Source organism: Staurois parvus, unplaced genomic scaffold, assembly GCF_062004578.1.
Source record: "Staurois parvus isolate SC_StPar_1 unplaced genomic scaffold, SC_StPar_1.0 ptg000644l, whole genome shotgun sequence".
NCBI lineage: Eukaryota > Metazoa > Chordata > Amphibia > Anura > Ranidae > Staurois > Staurois parvus.
Window position 1 is genome coordinate 1,837,044 of NW_028318440.1, and position 23,109 is coordinate 1,860,152.

Genomic DNA, 23,109 nt, shown 5'->3' on the forward strand with positions numbered 1-23,109 from the left:
CCAAAATAGTTTAGAAAAAAAACTTTTTTTTTAAATTTTAGCTGTATATTTTTTGCTACTACCATAACCTACCACCAAAGAACAACCCAAAATAAATTCTCCTGCTCCTGACAATCGCAGAAATGCCACTTGCCTACAATGTGTGTATGTTAGTTGTTGTTTGTACCCGTAGTACAGCCCAGAAACAATACTGCATATTTTGCTTTGTTTTTAATCCTACCTAAAACACACTGACAATAATTGACACTTATACTAATTTAAAAAATGTTTTTTCATAAAAATACTGACCCGGACCTTTGACCCGGACTTTGTTCTTTGACCCTGACCTTGATCCAATAACCCTGGCACTGACCTAGATCAAACCTTGATCTATGCCATAGTCAGTGGTTGTGGAAAAGGATTCACCAGACATAAAACTGACTTTTAATTAAAAGTATAAATAAACATGTGCATGAAATTGGCATCTCTTATAAAACACTATGTTCTCCTAGTCTGAGATATGCTTTGTTTGTTGAGTATTTCCTATGTGCTCTTACATGTGTTACATGCACCATGGATCAATAATGATGTTAATTGTGCCTTGCATGTGTTTCCTTACATAGAATTTGTCACTGTGAATTCTTTTTTTTCCTGACCAGGTCATTTTTTTGCGATATGGCACATTGTTACTTTAACTGACAATTGAGCGGTCATGCAACACTGCACCCAAATTAAATTTACGTCCTTTTTTTCCCACAAATAGTGCTTTCTTTAGGTGGTATTTGATCGCCTGTGTGTTTTTTATTTTTTGGTCTATAAACAAAAAAGACCAACAGCTTTGAGAAAAAAACAATATTTTTGACTTTTTGCTATTAAACATGTCCAGTAAAAAAATTTCAAAAATCAAATTTCGGCATACATTTAGTCCAAAATGAATTTTTATGTCTTTGCTAAAAAAAAATCCTAATACATGTAAATTAATTGGTTTACGTGAAAGTTATAGCATTTACAAATGGCAGTATATATACTGGAATTTTTTTAATTTTTTTTTTACTAGTAATAGTGGTAATCAGCGAATTATAGTGGGACTACAGTGGGCATTCTGACACTGGGGGGAACTGATTTGATGTCACTGACATCGCCAGTGATACCAATACAGTGATCAGTGCTAATAAAAAGTACTGACACTGTACTAATGGCACTGGGAAGAAAGTGGTTAACATCTGAAGCGATCAAAGGGTTAACTGTTTGCTGTTTTACTGTGTGCTGTGTGTGTGTTTCACTGTAAGCACGCTGCTTTGTATGGCTCTGCTATGCAGAGCCATGCAAAACAGTGTGCAGGAGCTGACAGGGGAGAGATCTGTATTGTTTACATACAGGTCTCTCCCCCATCGGAAATCCTCGGAGATCGCTGGGTGCCGGCGTGGAATCACCAGCCGGAACCTGGTAATTGACAGCCAAGGCCGCGAATGGTCGCGCTTCCCCTACCCCGCACTGCAAAATCACGTATATATACGTGATTGTGCACACCCGTGCCACCCTGTAGCAGTATTTCTGCTACAGGGCAGAGTGGAAGTGGTTAAACAACCATTAAATAGTTGTGTGCATGTGACCCTAGTAGTTACAGAATTCAGCTCACAACATGAGCTCAAAAGGAAAAAGGAGCACTGAATAGCTTCACCACACAAAGCTATTAAAAGCAGTGGCTATGCTCCAGTTTGGTTGTTATTTTTACACTGAGAGAAGTAATAACTATGTATACCTTTAATACCTTTAAATTAAAGAATGAAAACAAGAATCTGTTGGATTCTAAGGACAACAGAAAACCAGGCCCAGTGTTGCTTTAAATAAAGGACTCACAGGTGCTTGATAATGCATCCAGAGTCCTCTAAGGGCTTTTATGTATAAAAGGCACCTGTACTAACCTGTAAAATGTAGACATCAAGGTAGTAGTCAAGAGACTTTGCTCATTACTGAACACACCATGAATAGAACAAGCGCAGTCCAAGGTGCAGCTTTGCCTAAAGTGACAATAAAACAAAGATGCTAATGTCAAAAAATGTTTCTCTAGCATTGTAAAACTTACCTTGCTTTGATGACTATGACTATTTGGTCAGTTACTACTGACTTTGTATTTTTGTTCAAGTATTGTTAACCTTAAAATATTTGTAAACAATATTCTGTAGTAGAGTTACTGACTAATATCTTACATGCATTTTCTGACTGTAGTAGAATATTATGAGTGCTGATTGACATTTACAGGTGAAACTCGAAAAATTACAATATCGTGCAAAAGTTCATTTATTTCAGTAATGCAACTTAAAAGGTGAAACTAATATATGAGATAGACTCATTATATTTAAAGCAAGATAGTTCAAGCCATGATTTGTCATAATTGTGATGATTATGGCTTACAGCTCATGAAAACCCCAAATCCACAATCTCAGAAAATTAGAATATTACATGCAATCAATAAAACAAGGATTGTACATAGAACAATATCGGACCTCTGAAAAGTATAAGCATGCATATGTACTCAGTACTTGGTTTGGGCCCCTTTTGCAGCAATTACTGCCTCAATGTGGCGTGGCATGGAAGCTATCAGCCTGTGGCACTGCTGAGGTGTTATGGAAGACCAGGATGCTTCAATAGCGGCCTTCAGCTCTTCTGCATTGTTCAGTCTCATGTCTCTCATCTTTCTCTTGGCAATGCCCCATAGGTTCTCTATGGGGTTCAGGTCAGGTGAGTTTGCTGACCAATCAAGCACAGTAATCCCATGGTCATTGAACCAGGTTTTGGTGCTTTTGGCAGTGTGGGCAGGTGCCAAGTCCTGCTGGAAAATGAGGTCAGCATCCCCATAAAGCTCCTCTGCTGAAGGAACCATGAAGTGCTCCAAAATCTCCTGGTAGATGGCTGCGTTGACCCTGGACTTAATGAAGCACAGTGGACCAACACCAGCAGATGACATGGCTCCCCAAATCAACACAGACTGTGGAAACTTCACACTGGACTTCAAGCATCTTGCAGTGTGTGCCTCTCCATTCTTCCTCCATACTCTGGGTCCTTGGTTTCCAAATGAGATGCAAAAGTTGCTCTCATCAGAAAAGAGGACTTTGGACCACTGAGCAACAGACCAGGTCTTTTTTTCTTTAGCCCAGGTAAGATGCTTCTGACGTTGTTTGTTGTTCAGGAGCGGCTTGACAAGAAGAATACGACATTTGAAGCCCATGTCCAGGATCCATCTGTTTGTGGTGGCTCTTAATGCACTGACTCCAGCCTCAGTCCACTCCTTGTGAAAGTCCCCAACAATTTTGAATGGCCTTTTCCTGACAATCCTCTCCAGGCTGCGGTCATCCCTGCTGCTTGTGCACCTTTTTCTTCCACACTTTCCCCTTCCACATAACTTTCTATTAATGTGCTTTGATACAGCACTTTGGGAACATCCAACTTCTTTTGCATTTACCTTTTGAGGCCTTCCCTCCTTATGGAGGGTGTCAATGATGGTTTTCTGCACAACTGTCAGGTCAGCAGTCCTTCCCATGATTGCGATTCCTACTAAACCAGACTGAGAGATCATTTAAAGGCTCAGGAACCCTTTGCAGGTGTTATGGCTTAATTCGCTGATTAGAGTGGGACACTTTGAGCCTAGAATATTGCACCTTTTCACAATATTCTAATTTTCTGAGATTGTGGATTTGGGGTTTTCATGAGCTGTAAGCCATAATCTTCACAATTATGACAAATCACGGCTTGAACTATCCTGCTTTGCATGTAATGAGTCTATCTCATATATCAGTTTAACCTTTAAGTTGCATTACTGAAATAAATGAACTTTTGCACGATATTCTAATTTTTCGAGTTTCACCTGTATGTGTTATGTTCACATTAGTTATTTTTTCTTTTGTACTCACCATAAAATCATTTTCTCTGATTTCGTTGAGAAACATTGAGAGACACAGCCTTTGGACTGAGGAACAGTCAGACCTTTGATAGTTCGATGTAAGTCCACCAGCTTCTAGGGAGTCAAACAAATATTTGACACAAAAAATGGAATTATACTTTATAACCAGAAAAAACCCACCTCTTAAACCCTTGTTTGTAAAATTTAACTGCCCCTGTACTCAGCATAAAATTTCAGCATTCCCCCACCTTGCTTAGAACAGCTTGTCGTGGACCTTGGAGGACCTGATCCACAGAACAACATTTGAGCCATAAGATCCTGTGCAGAACTACTGCTGACACTGTAAAGCCAGACACTAAAACACCAAAAAATAATACACAGAAACTTTAGAGTGTTGACCGTTTGATCCAGTCCTGTCTCAAAAGTATCACAAATGCTGTTACCGGTTGCATCAGTGTTTCAATAATGGCATACAATAGACAACCAACACCATCTTATGATCTGTTGGATCTGTAAAAGAAGGATCTTCCTCCATTGGGATTACTGTTATTATTTTCATTAATATTGTGATATTATTTGTATTTATTATTTTTTAATTATTATTTGTGATTATTTAGGCATGGGTCCACAATAAGAGGGGTAGCCTATTTCTTAGTAAAGTCTTCTGCAAAAGGAGAGCAGACTGAAAAGCATTTAGGTAATAGAAAGGCCTTATTAGGATGCTACCAATCCTTGGAAATTTAATAATAAAAAAAATAGTTAGAAAATACTTTAGCACCTATCTTTTGTTTGTGAGCAGGAGAATCTTTCATCTTTAGGGCATCTTGAACCTCAAGAATTGGAGATGTACCAACATTTTTTCATAAGGAAGGTGAGTACAGAATCCTCGTCTTCAGAGATGGGAACTTAAGAGCTGTCATCTTAGTCCCCAAGTATCTCAAAACAGAAGATACACTGCCTTGAAAAAATATTCATACACCATGAAATGTTCCACATTTTGTCATTTCACAATCATGTCACAACCAAAAACGTAAATGTATTTTGGGATTTTATGTGATAGACTAACACAAAGTGGCACATAATTGTGAAGTGGAAGGAAAATGATAAATGGTTTTCAAAATTTTTTACAAATAAATATCTGAAAAGTGTGGCATGCATTTGTATTCAGCCCCCTTTACTCTGATACCCCTAACTAAAATCTAGTGGAACCAAATGCCTTCAGAAGTCACCTAATTGGTAAATAGAGTCCACCTGTGTGTAATTTAATCTCTGTATAAATACAGCTGTTCTGTAAAGACCTCAGAGGTTTATTAGAGAACATTAGAGAGCAAACCTCTTCATGAAGGCCAAGGAACACACTGGACAGGTCAGGGATAAAGTAGTGGAGAAGTTTAAAGCAGGGTTAGGTTATACAAAAAAATCTCAAGCTTTGAACATCTCACAGAGCACTGTTCAATCCATCATTTGAAAGTGGAAAGAGAATGGCTCAACTGCAAACCTATCAATACATGAGCATCCACCTAAACTGACAGGCCAGGCAAGGAGAGTATGAATCAGAGAAGCAGCCAAGAGGCCCGTGGTAACTCTGGAGGAGCTGGAGAAGTCCACAGCTCAGGTGGGAGAACTATTAATCATGTACGCCACAAAACTGGCCTTTATGGAATAATGGCAAGAAGAAAGCCATTGTTGAAAGAAAGCCATAATAAGTCCCCTTTACAGTTTGCGAGAAGCCATGTGGGGAACACAGTAAACATGTGGAAGAAGGTGCTCTGGTCACATGAGACAAAAATGCTATGTGTGGCAAAAAACACTGCACATCACCCTGAACACACCATCCCCATCGTGAAACATGGTGGTGGCAAAATCATATTGTGGGGATGCGTTTCTTAAGCAGGGACAGGAGTTGATGGGAAGATGGATGGAGCCAAATACAGGGCAATCTTAGAAGAAAACCTGTTAGATTCTGCAAAAGACTTGGGACTGGGGTGGAGGTTCACCTTCCAGCAGGACAACGACCGTAAACATACAGCCAGAGCCACAATGGAGTAGTTTAGATCAATGCCCAGTCAAAGTCCAGACCTAAATCCAATTGATAATCTGTGGCAAGACTTGAAAATTGCTGTTCACAGATGCTCTCCATCCAGTCTGACAGAGCTTGAGCTATTTTGCAAAGAAGAATGGGCAATAATTTCACTCTCTAGATGTGCTAAGCTGGTAGAGACATACCCAAAAAGACTTGCAGCTGGAATTGCAGTGAGAAGTGGTTCTACAAAGTATTGACTCAGGGGGGGCTGAATACAAATGCATGTCACACTTTTCAGATATTTATTTGTAAAAACTTTTGAAAACCATTTATCATTTTCCTTCCACTTCACAATTATGTGCCGCTGTGTTGGTCTACCACATAAAATCCCAATAAAATACATTTTCATTTTTGGTTGTAACATGACAACATGTGGAAAATTTCAATGGGTATGAATACTTTTTCAAGGCACTGTAAATCACCAGCACAGTAAGGATCTCCAAAAAATGATCCAATGCTGTATTTGATGATCACGTTACAGCTGAAACATCGAAGTTTCGAGCCACGCTCCTGATAGTTACATGCCTGATAAAAGTGTCCTCAGAATGTTGTTGCTTTAGCTGTGATGCAATCATCAAATAAAGCATTGGACCCTTTTTTGGAGATCCTTGATGTTCTGGTAACATACTGTATCTGTTCTGAGTGTTTCAGATGTCCAGCCCGCGATTGCTACAGCATCCACTTACCTGACAGCCATTTTCAGGAATATGTGCATTGGTAATTTCTTTGCCCAGGTATCTCAAGACTTGGCACATGCCAAGCAGTCAGGACATACATTTCCTAAACTATTTTTCAAAATCGTTCATAATTGAAGTATGGGATTCCAGGTCAAGGGAGGGAGAAGGGCCAGAAAAAGTTCTCAGAGCTAGTAGCAGAAGAGGAGGCAAAGGCAAATATGCCTGAGGTCACCAAATAGGTGACATATAGAGAATCCCTCAGGTTTGCATTCATTTTACTGTGACAACCTTGTGAAGGAGGAGCAGACCTCTTTTTTTTTTTTTTTCTTTCTAGTGTCATCCATTATTACCTTAGAAGCGTCTCAGAGTCCCCTAGTAGTAAAATCCACCAATTAACAGACCTTCTGGCAAAAGTCAGGAACTTATCAAGACAGCCTTCTGAGGATGAAAGTAGTACTGTAAAGAAAAGGCCCTCTCTATTGCAATGAAAGAAAAGGCCCTCTCTATTGCCATGAAAGAAAAGGCCCTCTCTATTGCCATGAAAGAAAAGGCCCTCTCTATTGCCATGAAAGAAAAGGCCCTCTCTATTGCCATGAAAGAAAAGTCCCTCTCTATTGCAATGAAAGAAAAGGCCCTCTCTATTGCCATGAAAGAAAAGGCCTTCTCTTTTGCCATGAAAGAAAAGGCCTTCTCTATTGCCATGAAAGAAAAGGCCCTCTCTATTGCCATGAAAGAAAAGGCCCTCTCTATTGCAATGAAAGAAAAGACCCTCTCTATTGCAATGAAAGAAAAGACCCTCTCTATTGCCATGAAAGAAAAGGCCCTCTCTATTGCAATGAAAGAAAAGGCCCTCTCTATTGCCATGAAAGAAAAGGCCCTCTCTATTGCCATGAAAGAAAAGGCCCTCTCTATTGCAATGAAAGAAAAGGCCCTCTCTATTGCCATGAAAGAAAAGGCCCTCTCTATTGCCATGAAAGAAAAGGCCCTCTCTTTTGCAATGAAAGAAAAGGCCCTCTCTATTGCAATGAAAGAAAAGGCCCTCTCTATTGCCATGAAAGAAAAGGCCCTCTCTATTGCCGTGAAAGAAAAGGCCCTCTCTATTGCAATGAAAGAAAAGGCCCTCTCTATTGCCGTGAAAGAAAAGGCCCTCTCTATTGCCATGAAAGAAAAGGCCCTCTCTATTGCCGTGAAAGAAAAGGCCCTCTCTATTGCAATGAAAGAAAAGACCCTCTCTATTGCAATGAAAGAAAAGACCCTCTCTATTGCCATGAAAGAAAAGGCCCTCTCTATTGCCATGAAAGAAAAGGCCCTCTCTATTGCCATGAAAGAAAAGGCCCTCTCTATTGCCATGAAAGAAAAGGCCCTCTCTATTGCCATGAAAGAAAAGGCCCTCTCTATTGCCATGAAAGAAAAGGCTCTCTCTATTGCCATGAAAGAAAAGACCCTCTCTATTGCCGTGAAAGAAAAGGCCCTCTCTATTGCAATGAAAGAAAAGGCCCTCTCTATTGCCGTGAAAGAAAAGGCCCTCTCTATTGCCATGAAAGAAAAGGCCCTCTCTATTGCCGTGAAAGAAAAGGCCCTCACTATTGCAGTGAAAGAAAAGGCCCTCTCTATTGCAGTGAAAGAAAAGGCCCTCTCTATTGCAGTGAAAGAAAAGGCCCTCTCTATTGCAATGAAAGAAAAGGCCCTCTCTACTGCAATGAAAGAAAAGGCCCTCTCTACTGCCATGAAAGAAAAGGCCCTCTCTACTGCAGTGAAAGAAAAGGCCCTCTCTATTGCCATGAAAGAAAAGGCCCTCTCTACTGCAATGAAAGAAAAGGCCCTCTCTATTGCCATGAAAGAAAAGACCCTCTTTATTGCCATGAAAGAAAAGGCCCTCTCTTTTGCAATGAAAGAAAAGGCCCTCTCTATTGCAATGAAAGAAAAGGCCCTCTCTATTGCCATGAAAGAAAAGACCCTCTCTATTGCCGTGAAAGAAAAGGCCCTCTCTATTGCAATGAAAGAAAAGGCCCTCTCTATTGCCGTGAAAGAAAAGGCCCTCTCTATTGCAGTGAAAGAAAAGGCCCTCTCTATTGCAATGAAAGAAAAGGCCCTCTCTACTGCAATGAAAGAAAAGGCCCTCTCTACTGCCATGAAAGAAAAGGCCCTCTCTATTGCCATGAAAGAAAAGGCCCTCTCTACTGCAGTGAAAGAAAAGGCCCTCTCTATTGCCATGAAAGAAAAGGCCCTCTCTATTGCCATGAAAGAAAAGGCCCTCTCTATTGCAATGAAAGCCATCAGTCTTAATAAAGCTTCACTGATTGGGCTGATGAAGCGGAATTCAAATTTTAAAAACCTGCAGTCTTCCAGAGTACATGCACAACATCCTGGGAAACAGAGAGTCAGTTGCAGCTGAGCAATACAATAAAATGACCGCAGCTGCGAAGCCAACCAAAGGGTAGTTGCAGCTTGTGCAAAACAAAGTAGATAGACTACTCAGCCACAGATGCATAATAAACAAAGAATAAAGTGGGTGGTTTCCGCTTCTTGCTATCCTGCAATGGTGTGAGCCATAGTCAGCACAGATAGTTAAATCTGCCAGCTCTGAAAAGAAATAATTGTGCAGGAAGGAAAAATAATCCAAAGAAAATAAACGCAAAAACACTGATGAACATCAGCTAGACTGGAAAGACTAGGAAGATCAAAATTGTAGCAGCTGTCTGCCAGTTAGCTACTTGATCATGGAAATTGACTTAGGAAATAATCTTCCATCTTGCTTGAGGTGATTGCAGCCAGATTAGTGCACTTGCAACAGAAACAATTGAGTACTGTTCATGAAGCTTTTTTTATTTGCTGTAACATACAATTTTTCAGGACAAGAAGGAGAAGCTACATGCCTCAAAAGCTTGTCTTGAAAAATTGTATGTTAGTGCAAATAAAAATGTATAACGGACAGTACTCAATTGTTTCTTAGAAAATAACAAATCCAGGAGCTGTAGGAAAAAAGCAGGTCCTTACTCCTCAGTACTAGGTGAACTGGCATTCTCTGACAGTTGAGCGTTAAAACAGAACTAAACTTTAAAAAATAAAAATTGCAAACAGGCAGGCTCTTTATTGCAAAAGAGACATGCAAGGTCTCTTCTGCAATAAAGTACACTTACTGTACCTGCCTTATTTTTCACTCCTCTGTGGAAGGTACATTGACCTGCACAGTGTGCCAGAATGACTGCACTCTCTCACATTCACCGGAGTAATGCCACCCAATAAAAACAGGTGAAGACCAAACTAAAGTAAGTATTTGTGCCTTTAGTTACGCTTTAAGCCACTTTAAAAAACTGTCTTTCTAACTGCCTGTTTAGTTTTTGTGCACCTAGTAATCTACTTCTGTAGCTTGCATTATAACCCTACTGGTTTTGATTGATCTTCAATACAAAGGCTGTGCCTCTCAATGAAGGAAAGAAAAAATATGGGTTATATTAAAATAAACTCTTAGGTAGGCATTCAGGCAAGATAACTCATGCAGTAAATTATTATTATTATACAGGATTTATATAGTGCCAACAGTTTGCTCAGCGCTTTACAATATAACGGGAGACAATACAGCAACAATACAGTTCAATACAAGAGGGATAGGAGGACCCTGCTCCTTGGAGCTTACAATCTAGGAGTATATTAAGTTTACTTTGTGTCTGTAGGACTAATATTCTTGTACATGGGAATTTATGAAATTAAAAAATACTTAGGGGTGTATTTATTAAAAAAAAAAAAAAAAGCACAGCAAATTACCCAGTGAAAGGGCATATACACTTATTTTGTGAAAATGAGGCAAAATCAAATGTTATTAAACTACTGTATTTCCTGTGCTGGACAAGTGTTTATTGTTGATTTCAAATTGAAAATACCGCATTTGGCCGCTAGATGGCACTAAGTATCATGAGAATTTCCTATGATACTTAGCGCCATCACATGGCAAAATGTGGTGTATTTCATTAAGCAATGAAAAACCTTCATCCATCACACAAAATAACCTAATAACATTTGGGGGGGGTGTTACCCTATTAGCTCAGAGTGAATGACCATGCACTTTCACTGGGTGAACTGCTATGCAATTTTTTCATAAATACACCCTTTAGCCTTTTCTCTTGATATTATAATTTTGGCTTCTAATATAAAATGTGGAAAACATACTACTGATTCTAACACATATTTTTCTCGTTTTGTTTCACTTAATTTCCATTCACTCTCCACAAAACAGTCTTGATATTGTATTGGGTTATTGCATAGGGAATATCATAATCATTACAGGGATGGGAGCAGACCTTTGGATTACATTCCTAGTTAGTTGCATCATGCACATTCACAAGCCAACAGATTGGAGAAACAATGGTTAAAAGAAATGCACAGTTTTTTCATGTCTACTTTCAGGCAAAAAGAGATCAGCCTGAAATAAATATTTTTAACAATATATGTTACAGTGTATCTAAAACTAAAACTTATTTTAGATTTTGAAGAGTGGTGATGGGTTAAAACGCCTGTCAGATTTTTATTGCTGTCTGTGATTTGCTAGAAAAATGTACCTTGTATGAGTCATGTTGACCATTATCACTGAGACTGAAAGTGTGGGGAACAGAATTATAATTTTCCAGTAGGAACATTTGTTGTGGTGAAAGCTGGTGAATTTCCTTCACTTTGCAAAGATTTTCTTTCACTTTCTGTTGGAGCGCACAAATGTAAAAACCTGACAGGGGTTTTAACCATCCCCTACTCTATCAAAAGTAAAAAAAGAATGTTTTAGCTTTATTTGTTTAAAAAAGCTGGTAATTGTTTATAATTTGTGATTATATATCTACTTGGGTGCCGCTACATTTGTATAGATCACACTCAGGGTCTGCTTCCTGCATTGCAGTGCTACACAATGGTTGTGCTTTAAGCAACCCACAGATTATGTAAATTTCTTTGCTTCCACCACGGGTGGAAGCAAGGAAAATCGCTCGATTCATCCATTAACACAATCATTGTTGATAGGGGAATCCTTCCCGTTGCGCTATTGTGTTCTGCTGGCAGAAAGCCTTGCCCGTCAGCAGAACACAATGATTACTCCTGGAGGCTATAGCTGCCACCAGTAATCGCATGAAAAAAATCTGACTGGCTGGTTGCCCTGAAGTCAATCGAGGAAATGACTTCAGTTCAACCAACCTGACCATAGACTAATCAAATCTTGGCCAGTTCAGAAGAGATTGCCCGAGTTATGATCCCTCTATGGCCGGCTTTAGTCTCATACTACAAACCTATGAGCTGACTTATTCAAAAAATGCATGCCCTATGTAACTGATATCAGCTGATATAATAGTTCTTATAGAAAAATTCCAGGTATTAATATTTTGACATAGTTACATTGGTCCAACTTGGACCAATGTAACTATACATAGACCATACCTGTTCGATCCCTCTAGGGGCTGGAAAACACTGTAGTAGACTCCAAAAGGCCAATGGTCTCCACTTGCTTCCTTTTTATTCTGCGCCAAGCTGCTGCCCTGCTTTATTGTTAACACAGAAGATATTCTTCTCAGCATGGGCACCATTTTGGCGATCTCTTTGCATTTTCTTAATGAGTTTGAAGTGTTCTCTGATTGGACAAGGTGGGCAGTAATGTCACATCATCCATCTCATCCAATCAAAGAATGCTTTGCATTCACTCATGGTGCCCTTGTTGACTGGATGACCTCCTGTGTTCACAATGGAGCAAGATAGGTGCTCAGGATGGGACCCAGAAACTAATGTAGATCACTGTAGTAGTGGTGTCTACTACAGTGAAGTCCAACTTCTAGAGGGATCCCACAGGTATGGTAAATGCATAAGTACATTGATCCAAGCTGGACCAATGTAACTATGTAAAAATATCTATACCTGGAATTCTTCTTTAAGATAGAGACACAATATTGACACTGAGCCACTGAGTAATTGCACTGAGTCACCCTCTAATGGCTCATATACAAATCCCTGTATTTAAAACAATCAGAAATACATGAAAGAGCAAGCTTCCAAAATAAGAAACTTAAAACTCTTCTGCAATGAAGTCTCCATATAGCAGCAATATATGAAAGGGCTCATTGCTTTACCGAAGACTGCAGGCATTTAGGGTCTTTTTAAATACATACTGTTACCTGACAAGGCTTTTTATATCTTTGTTCAGTGTCATGGACCATGCATAGGACCACGCACAGCTGTACAGCATAGACAAGTGTACTGTCAGACCCGGGAAGGAACGATTGTATCTCCAGAACAATGTCAAACTCTGCCAAGGTAATCAAATACCACTCATAAATCATATTTTTATATGTGACCAAATACTTATGCACATCACAGTCACATTAGCAGCCACAGAAAGTGTTTTGTTGAGCTTATTGCCAACAGAGCAGGTGTCCACTACCTAGCATGTGTAAGATTTCATATACAGTATGTTTTCCATGTGTTAAAGGAGTTCTATAGTCACAGCATACATTTTCATTTCATAACATCAGATATGTAATAACAATACAAACAATAGTTGCTTTCGACAATCCAATATAAGTTTACTTGAAAAATCAGTTTTTCTGTTGCAAGCTCTGTTTGTCTGCTGGTCATCTCTTTCCACAACTTCCGGGATTCTCTGCATGCTTTGCAGCTTCTCCTCTGCTGTCTACTTTACATTTCTTTGGACTACATATCCCATGGTACCTTGCTTGCAAGAAGTGATTCCTATACTCCTCCTCTCAGCACCTCTGTAGATCAGAAGGCAAGCTCTGTAAAATATGTGACAGAGCAGTGGCTAATGAAAAAAACTTCAAGATTGTTCAGAATAAAGGACAAGTTCACCTTTCATAACATGTTACATGTTACGCCCATATTCAGGGTGTAACATGTAACATGTTACGATCAGACTGGCCCCCGATCTCCGCTTTGACAGCTGGCAGGGGATGCTCTCCCCCCCCCCCCCCTCGCTAGCTGTCAAATTTAAGAAAAATATGGCCATGCGGGGCTCTGCCTCCACACGGCCGTGTCACTCATTCACAGTCATCTGTGAATGAGAAACTACAAGTCCTGACAGCCTTAGTGGTTGTCAGCTTGTAGTCATCAATGAACTACCATGGCGCTGTGAAGTGCCCTGGTAGTTCATTGAAGCTTCCTGTCAGAATATCTGTTTGCTCGTACATCTTGTACAGCAAGCAGATATACTGACAGATCTGCAGGAGACCTGCATGGCACCAGTGATCTGCTGATCGCTGGTGCAATGCTTTACAAGCTCCTGCAGACAAAAATAATCAATGCACATTTTATTACCTGCATATTATTTTTTTCTAAAAGGTGAATCTATTCTTTAATAGGCGTAGGCTGCAAATAATTGCAATACAATATGGAAATGAATATATGAGTTTGTCAGGATTCTTTCAAAAACAATGAAATGATTTCTCCAGGGTACATTTGCACACATTTAAGAATTATGCAGGTATATGGCCTAGTGCTTGATTAAATATTATACCACACAGGTGCTAATGACCAACAAGATAACATGTAAGATAAAATACAACCATTAAATCAAACAGAATCAGCTGTGTCAGGAGTAAAACTGTGCCAGGAAAAGCCATGACGAGGTTGCTGAACGTTTCTATGTAGAAAACCATAGCACCCAAAAGTCTCATATTCCATGGGACTTTCCCAGGGTTTTAATGGCCTGTGTCCTGCTTCCATCTTAGTGTTGGAATGCTTATTCCTGCACCTGTCTTCAGCTTCTTTGCTGCTCTGTCAGGCTGAAGGATCTCCTGCTCGATATGAGCACTATAGTTCCAGTCAATGGAAGCAGGACGGAGAGTATGGACAGGCAAGTAATCAACTAAACACCGTTGAACACCAGTGACCCCCACTAACATTAATGTCCCTATTCTAATCCCACCAAGCACCCAAGCACTGGTGTCCCCCTCTTTCTCCCTTTGCTAAGCATTAGTACCCCCAACAGAGTATGCAGATTTGGGGCAGCATTTCTGCACATGGAGTTGGGAATTTGGTCAGCATTGTGCTTTAGTCCTCCTTCTCACAATACAAGTCTATAAGTCTTGTATTCAAAGGAAATTGCTTCTATAGAAATGTCATTCATGGTCCTTAAAAAGAAACTGTAAACTGCTTTGTAAGATTGGACATTTTTACATATTATCTGGGAAGTGTGTACAGTGGTATGTATAAAAGTTACTCAAAAATACATTACTGCAATTTGTGCTATATATGTGTGTATGTTTTTCATGATTTCTAGCGTATCTGTTTTAAATTGTCCTTTAAATGAACTCAGAATAGGATAACCATGCTCAATTTCATCTAGTGATTTCCTCAGGAAAATGTAAAGATGCTATGAGATTCCTAGCAATCAGACTGTAAGCTCTTTAAGCCACACGGCCTATAGGGTAATTTGCTTATATCTGGACCTCCAGTATTCTATTGCTTCTTTTTTCCATAATTCTGTAAACTTATCTACCATACTTTCATAATCCTCCCTCCTTCTCTCAATATGCAACTTTATTTTGGAGTTCTATATGCTAGAGGTGATCAAAAAGAATACATCCTACAGTTCAGAGGAACATATAAAGTATAGAAATATGGGAGCAGCCATTGCTAATGTATATTTGAAGTTGCAAGATCCGGCACTGACATCCTAATCCTTCCTTCACATCTCAGAAGATCACCAACCTTCAACATAAGTCATTGAGGGCTTGTTCTAAAGCTCATTTACTGTTTGTCAAGATTATGTAAATACTTAAAATGTCTGTGTCTTGGCCACAAGTTGTAACATTTTTGACAGCATTTAATGTTTTTTTTTTTTTTTTCTGAATTTGTTATCACAAATTGATATTTTAATGGTTTGTATCTGTTTCTGTTAACCAGGCCGGGTAACACACAGAACTGCTGGGCAGACCTCTGCAGCGTACACTGGAGAGTTTCGCCGTGGACCCTCTGCACAGCCACCTGTGGCAATTATGGTTTCCAGTCTAGACGTGTTGAGTGTGTTCATCACAGAACTGGCAGAACCGTACAAGATCACATGTGTTCCTGGAGACCCCGACCTTCAAATTGGCAGCGCTGTAACATGGCACCTTGTGAGAACGGTATGGGCTGTAAGGGCTGGATTTACTAAGGTACGACGTAGGTGGGTTTAAATGTTACCATTCCCCAAATCGCTGGTCAAACATCGCTATAATTGTTTGTACAGTATGTTGCAAAACCTTTGGGAAGGGAAGTTGTGCTTAAAACTGTACAATTATTTACTGTTCTCATGAAACTAGGGCTTTCCAATATTTTGCCTGCGATTTGGGAGAGTGTGTAAAATGCATCTGCATTTTCACATCCCACCAAAATCGCACCTTACCAAATGTAATGTTACATATAAAAGTGTATATTTATTTACAATGAATTGCAGTTATTGTTTATCTGTACCATGATTTTTTGCTAAAATATGTGCTTTCAGAAACACCAAAGTGTATTAGCATTTTACATATAAACTATATTATTGAGTAAAGGTGTCCCCAGTGAAGGATATTGGTAAGGCTACAGCATACAAAGACATTTAAGACAATTGTGCAATTCCATTCTTGTGACAACAGTTGGAGAAGGCCCTTTTCTGTTCCAGCATGACTATACCCCTGCAAAGACATGGTTTGATGAGTATGGTCTGAAGGAACTTGAGCGTTCTGCACAGAGCCCTGACTTGACTTAATGTTGTGTAAAGTTTTCCCAGAGGACTGAAGGCACAAAGGTGGGGGCATGTCCTATTTATGCCCATGGTACTGAGTTGGATGTCCAATAAAGCTTATATAGGTCAAGTATCCACAAACTGTTGGCCCTAAAGAGTATCTCTAGGAAGCTGAACCCTATGAATGGTCAGGATGTGTAATTCTCTTTAGCACTTTGTGACTCACACAACGCTCCTAGGCAAGTCATTGGGTTTTTTACCTAATTTTACTGTACTTCCTTTAAAGCAAATTATCAAAATTACACAAATTAATGTCAGGTGTAATGTGCAGTCACCTACACGTTTCTACACATATCTGCAGCAGCCTACAAATTCTGCCATTACACCCAAATATTAGGGCCATTCTGACAGGCAAAGCTCTGGCACTTTCTAGTATTGTGGAAGCTTCTTTCCTTGGACAATGAGACAGCCCATTCCAGCAATCGGTTAAAAGTAATGTGATGAAGTGGGCAATTTTATACACTACCGTAGAATATTGGAAGTTTACTTGTCAGAGTGACTCAATCTTCAGGCAAAATATCAGGACTTTGATGCTTCTGCTGGTATCTGCAGGCACCTCTAAGCTAATAGTACATTTTATTTTTACATTTTAAACGGACATATCACTATTAAATGATCACATTAACCTAGAGTTCCTCTTTAACTTTGAAACCTTGTAGTTGTAACAACAGAAAATTATACAGGTTACTGTATATGATAATACGTATTATTGTTATTATTAGTAGTATAATATAGTGATAACACATACTTTCTTCAAAGTGAAGTTGTTTCCAAGATATTTATCAGGATAACTTGAATCCCTTTTTCAGGCTTTATACATGAAATTTATAAAGCTTGAAGAAGCAACCAAGGTTATTGCTAAAGCCTAAATCTTTAATAACTCAAGTTAGCCAACAATGATACAATGATATCACTTAAGCTCCAAACCTTCCGCATTAATCAATGGCTAACATGGGGCAATACTTTATTACTAAACCAATGTCTAAAAAATTCCTCATGGATCAAGAGCATATAAAAATAAAAACATAAATATATAAATATATAGACACTATTATGAGGGACCAGTTAGAAAAACTATTTTGTACCAAAATTATTTGAGTGTGTGTATATATATATATATATATATATATATATAATATAAAATATAAGATCACATAACTTGCTAAACGTAAAATAATAACACACAGTCCCTTCAAGTGTAAGTCCATGCAAAGGAACTACTGTTGGATTTTGCTGCTATCTAAAACTCCATTAAAGATGTTTATCCTCACTATCTTTTTCGAGATAGACAGGAAGTGAGTGTAAATTTACAACAGCAATACCGACAAATTTAAATGAAGGGAAAGGCTTGTATCAGCTTTTTATTGCTGTCCACTTCCCTGTTGCAGATTTCCCCCCGACATCCTGTTTAGCGGAACTGTTGTCTGCAGAACAGGACTTGAGGGAAAATGTCTCTAATGGAATCCCAGGTAACAGTGAAACCTGACAGGGGTTCTAATTCTTCCCCGCTACATTCACAATTTTAAAAAGTTTTGGCTGGACATACACTTTGACTAACTGACTTTACCTTAATAAAAAGCTTTAGAAGTAAGGAGGGTTACTTCTGTCACTAATTCATGGATAGTAGATATATCCATGCCTAAAACACTTTGATGACCATGTGTCATACGTATTGTATATTTTATGAGATTATCATCATACAGTATATCAATAGAATAACATCACATTTTCTCTTTAGTTTAGTAGCAGAAATTAGAATTATTTGTCATAATATTAACCATATGCTTATATGCTATCTGTGCATTGGACAGATCACATCACCTATGTCCCAGTTTTTAAGTCTACATATGTTTGGATATTCATTAACAGGACTCTGTTGTGTAAGAATCATGGAGGTTGGCATTGCTGGGCTCTGCTTTTGAGAATACTAGTTCCATGGCTGTTTTTCTAAAGCTTTGACTTTAATGCTTTCTGAGTAGCTGTCTCAGAACAAGTGGATAAAGAATTCTGACATTCATTTGCAGCATGCTTGTTCTGAGTCTGTGGCTCAAAAGTACTTAAAACGGAACTAAATCTGCTGTCAGGGATGGGCCCTTGCCATAATGTGCAAGTTTGCACAGCATACTTGCACAATATGACACACTTACCTATGATCCAAGCTGTCAGCTTCCACTCCATCCACTGCCGTTGCCATCTCCTCTACTGCTTCCCAGTCATCCTATTTAGCCATTGGGTGGCTAATAGCAGAACATGAACACAAGATTCAGCCCCAGCTCCATTCTTGACATCTTATAGTTGCTAGGAGTGTATACTGAACTGCACATGTACACAGAAAATGAAAAATAGCCAGGGAAAAGAGGAAGACTTCTTTGTATGTTTCTTCTGCCAACAAACCTCTACCTGCTAGCCTTTTTTTCGGAGTTTAGTTCCACAGCCAGTTAACAAGCATTTCCTTCAGGAGGCCAGCATTGACAGCCCCATACTTTCTATGCCACAGTATGACTTGTCTATGTCAATGTCTACTTCCTAAAATTTGGACTTCTATCCCAAAATGATACTACATGGTTATATCTTAATATGATTCTCTAAAAGAGACAACACTTTGTTGGAAATGCATCAATTGTTCTGGTGCTATGAAAGTTTAAATTTTTTAACTTCTGCCAAAAATTCACACTCATTAAAATACATATTGCCACCAGATGCCCTTATATCTCATATTTTTCTGAAATAATTGTACGACTGTGAAATGTTTTTCAGAAAGGATACATTTGGCCTGATGTGACATGTTCTTTTTTCTTCTTTTCATGCTTACAGTTGACTGCAGAGATACAACACGGTACTGTGAAAAAGTGAAACAGCTAAAACTTTGTCAGCTTGCACAGTTCAAATCTCGCTGCTGCAGGACTTGTAGGAAAGCCTGACAACTCATTCAGAAGACCCGATGACCCATTTGGAAGCCTAATTTTGCTTTAGCTAAGCAAGATGTGGAAAAGAAAAGAGCTGTTTCACAGGCTTGTGATGATCCTGTGAGCATATTTATTTTTGTGCTGTCTGGCCCTTAAGAGGGACTTGACAAAGATGTCCTCCATTTCTGCTGGAAGACAAAATATCGTGAATAGCTGACTGGCATGTTTCACGTGTGCCGGGAAAGGAGTTTATTTGTAAGTCAAGGACACAGAGCACAAATCCTTATGGTTGTACCATGGACAGTGAGGATTGTGCAGCCTAGAAGAGGGTATTGAAGCAACATAGGAACAAAGGGATTTGCTGGGACGCCAAATTTCTGGGTGGAAATAAGATGGACAATATGGATGTACATGTATTTTTAATTTGTGTTATGTTTCAATCTACTTTCCTTTTTTTTTACTGTGCTGTCTCTGCCATACGCACTATGGAACACAGAGCATTGCACACTTACGCACACTACAGAATAAGAGAGCTGGGACCAAGTGCCTCCTGGATTCTACAAAGCCAAATATAAGACTATGTTATATGAACAATCACAAATAGAAAAATAGCATTGCTGACTTGTGAGCCTGTTTCTCGCACAGATGTGAATACTGCGCCTTAATCTTCATGATGACAAGGGTTACGGGCATGTTGTATCTTGCAATGACATGTATTGTTCTAAAGCTTCTTAAATTATATTTCCCTCATAGATGTAAGGAAATGGTGACTTCTGGCGCAATGCATTTAACAGACAACCGGTAGCCACCTCTGTCTTTACAGGCACTTTATGATAATGCATTGCTTGAAAGTAACATAGCAAACAGAAATGTGCAAATACAATGAATTTTCTTTTAGTGGGTCGAGTGAATTTTAGGAATATATGGAAAGGGTTCGCAATAGATAGCACTTTGTTACTTGTACAATTTGAAGCCACTGGGCTCGCGAGGGCTTGTCCACTAATCCTATACTGTGAGCTGTTGAGTTAACGACCTCCATACCAGTGGTAAAAGCAGAATGGCATTTCTTTGGTAAGTGAGCACTTACATAAATAAACTGATCAGGTCCAAGAAGAAGGCTTGTTCCCTTGATGTCATATTGCTGCACACCAAGTCCCACATACAAGCATTGTTAAATAACATGTTACAATGAGCTTTGATCATGCTATGCAAAGTGAAGAACACAGAGTGACTGATCAGATTTTATTTTATTGGAGTAAGAATGGTAAAGGTGATTTCTTATAGATTTATATGGCTTACAGAACTTAGTGCACTGCTGTTTGCATTATTAAATAAACCAATAGGTTTTCCAGCTTTTATAGTGGGAATGTTGAGAAAGTAATCTCCTACTCCAATATTACATACTGTACGTATCCCAAGATCTGAACTTTCTGCATAGCAACGAAGAATTGCCTCTCACTGTGGCCGCCTTATAATCATTAGAAAGTCCTTAAAGTACCCACAAACATGAAATGATAGTTGCTGAGTCACATATTCATGTGTTGACAGTCACCTGCATATGCTTACCGGTGTATTGATATTAAGCAAAAGATATTCATATTGGCTGTGTTTTTCAGAAGTTTTCTACAATCAAACATTTTTGTTTTATACAGCTAATTCAGCCGAACAAGTGCCAATTAACACACTGCAAAGTCCTCCATTTTTCTTTGCCAACTATTTTAAGCACTTAAAATCCCCTTGTAATTAGACCAAGATTTTCCAGTGATAAATATCTGGAACAAATACAACTGTTGAAGGCTACAGTTAGAAACAGCAAGAATTGGGCAGGAAAAAAGCTGGCATCCCCTCCAGAAACTCATTAAGATGTAGTTAAAAAGTATACCTAATAATATATTTTATGGTGTTTAAAAATAGAAAATGTGTTACTTTCAAGGTGAAAATTTTCTGTGCTTATAAGCAGTTATATGAATGCTTTTCAAAATGCCAAAAACAATTCATTCTCTCAGCAATGTTGCCTTTTTCCATAATGGCAAAGACCAATTAACACCTGTTTTTTGGTTGTTCAACTGAAATGTGGTACTCAGGGTAAATGACATAAAAACAACATAGCTGATCGAGCTTGATTTGAATCCATAGTTAATCATGTCTCACAGAAACTGTCACATTTTGATAGTGAAGTAAATCAAATTTAAAGCTTGGAGATCAGTAGCCTTGGCATAATTGAGATTGCCAAAGACTTATCTCCTGGGTGTCATAGTAATTGAAATTACACAGTCCCACCCTATAAGAGATTCCAATGGAACTTTCACCGATATATGATATGGGGGATCTAAAAAAAAAAAAAAAAAAAACCACGTAGCCAATTTCATTTTTGTTCAAAGACCGTACAATATGAGTTCTTAGAATTTATAGCAGGATAACTTTATTTATGCAGTTGAAGGTTTTATTTCCCTTTGTAATCATGGGTAACTAAAGGTCCCATGTTCATTATGATGTAATAGCATTGTCTAGGGATTGGTAGTCTTGCAGTAATAAATGATCTTTTGTCACAAGCAGAGTAATACTGTTCTGTTCTTGACCTTAAGGTGGAAAAACATGGCAGCCCCCTTTAAGGTCACCACTGGTCCACAGTGCTCATATATACGCTATTTAGCAGCTTCAGGAGCATTGGTCAAAACAGCTGTGGAAGATGTTCACCAAACATTTTGTGATATAAATACATGAGGGTTAAGGGCTTGCAGATTCTCCCAAGAACAGCTGGGTCATCCATGTCTATGGACCTCATCAGTATTACAGAGCCTGCTGAAACTGTTGTCATTCTTGAGTACTGAGGAACTGAAAAACACAGAAGCTTTTCCAGGGCCATGAACGTATTTGTACATATGTTTGCTGCAAGGCATCAATCCTGAAGTCAATACTTCAGTACTGGCAAGTTAGTAAAAGGTTACAGTAGCTGTTTTTTTAACATAGCTTTTTGTAACACTTCTTGCAGTGGCACAATGATGTTATCAGTGTGTGTAACTGTATTGGGAACCCTCCACATTTTAAAGGATTTTGGAATTCTTCAAATAACCTTGTCAGTCCTAGAAGATTATCAATTCCCAGCAGCCTCCCCATGTGTCCTGTGACCTCATTCACTAAGTCTCCTCTCCCTGTCTCAGGGTACAGGAGCAGTTGCATCCCTATACAGTGTACTCTATGACCTTATGGACAGAAAAAGGAAACATTTATTCACAAATACCATAAAGGCTGCCCCTGAAACCACTGAAGTTATCTCCCTTATTTACCCATTTTCTAAGAGAAATGCACCTAATACAGCCACTTTGTCAAAAGATGTTCTGTGTGCAAAGTGTGTTTTGCAATGATACAGCATAATGTTATTGTTATTAATATTAATATAAAAATGTCTATGTATGTATAGCTTTTGTTTATATTTATTAGGGTTTCTTGTACAAAAAAGGTGCAATATTAATAATTGTACATTGTTTTTCAGATAAAAATTATTTTTGGGACTTTTTATTTCTTGGTGCTGTTGCCTTCTTTTAGTGTATGTCTATCTGTTTATGCATAGAGTAATAAAAAATACAAATTGGAAGTCACTGGTGTTATCACAGTTCAGTGTAAGCAAGAGCACCAGTGACACTCAAGCCCCTAGGTAACCTTACACTGTTGAGTCCTGGGAAAGGGTCCAGGAAATATAGGGGGTGGTTGGGAAAATCTCTGTGTTGCTGCTCAGTAGGAAAAGACTGTGCAGCTTTATGTGTAATGATTGTGTTGTATGTCATCAACATTTGAAGCTGGGATGAATA

General features: G+C 38.8%; 1 protein-coding gene across 2 annotated transcripts in view; it reads left to right on the top strand.

Moving 5' to 3' along the window:
- The window catches only part of ADAMTSL1 (ADAMTS like 1), a 453,013-nt gene extending 430,194 nt beyond the window's left edge, over positions 1–22,819 (top strand). The window contains exons 27-29 of one of the 2 annotated variants that reach the window (XM_089693959.1): positions 12,813–12,922; positions 15,530–15,780; positions 19,209–22,819. In XM_089693959.1, the coding sequence (XP_089550085.1) occupies positions 12,813–12,922; positions 15,530–15,779 (360 nt within the window). In that variant the 3' untranslated portion in view covers position 15,780; positions 19,209–22,819. The remainder of the gene's footprint in view (positions 1–12,812; positions 12,923–15,529; positions 15,781–19,208) is intronic. The other variant, XM_089693958.1, reaches the window with a different exon arrangement.
- The last annotated feature ends 290 nt before the right edge of the window (positions 22,820–23,109 follow it).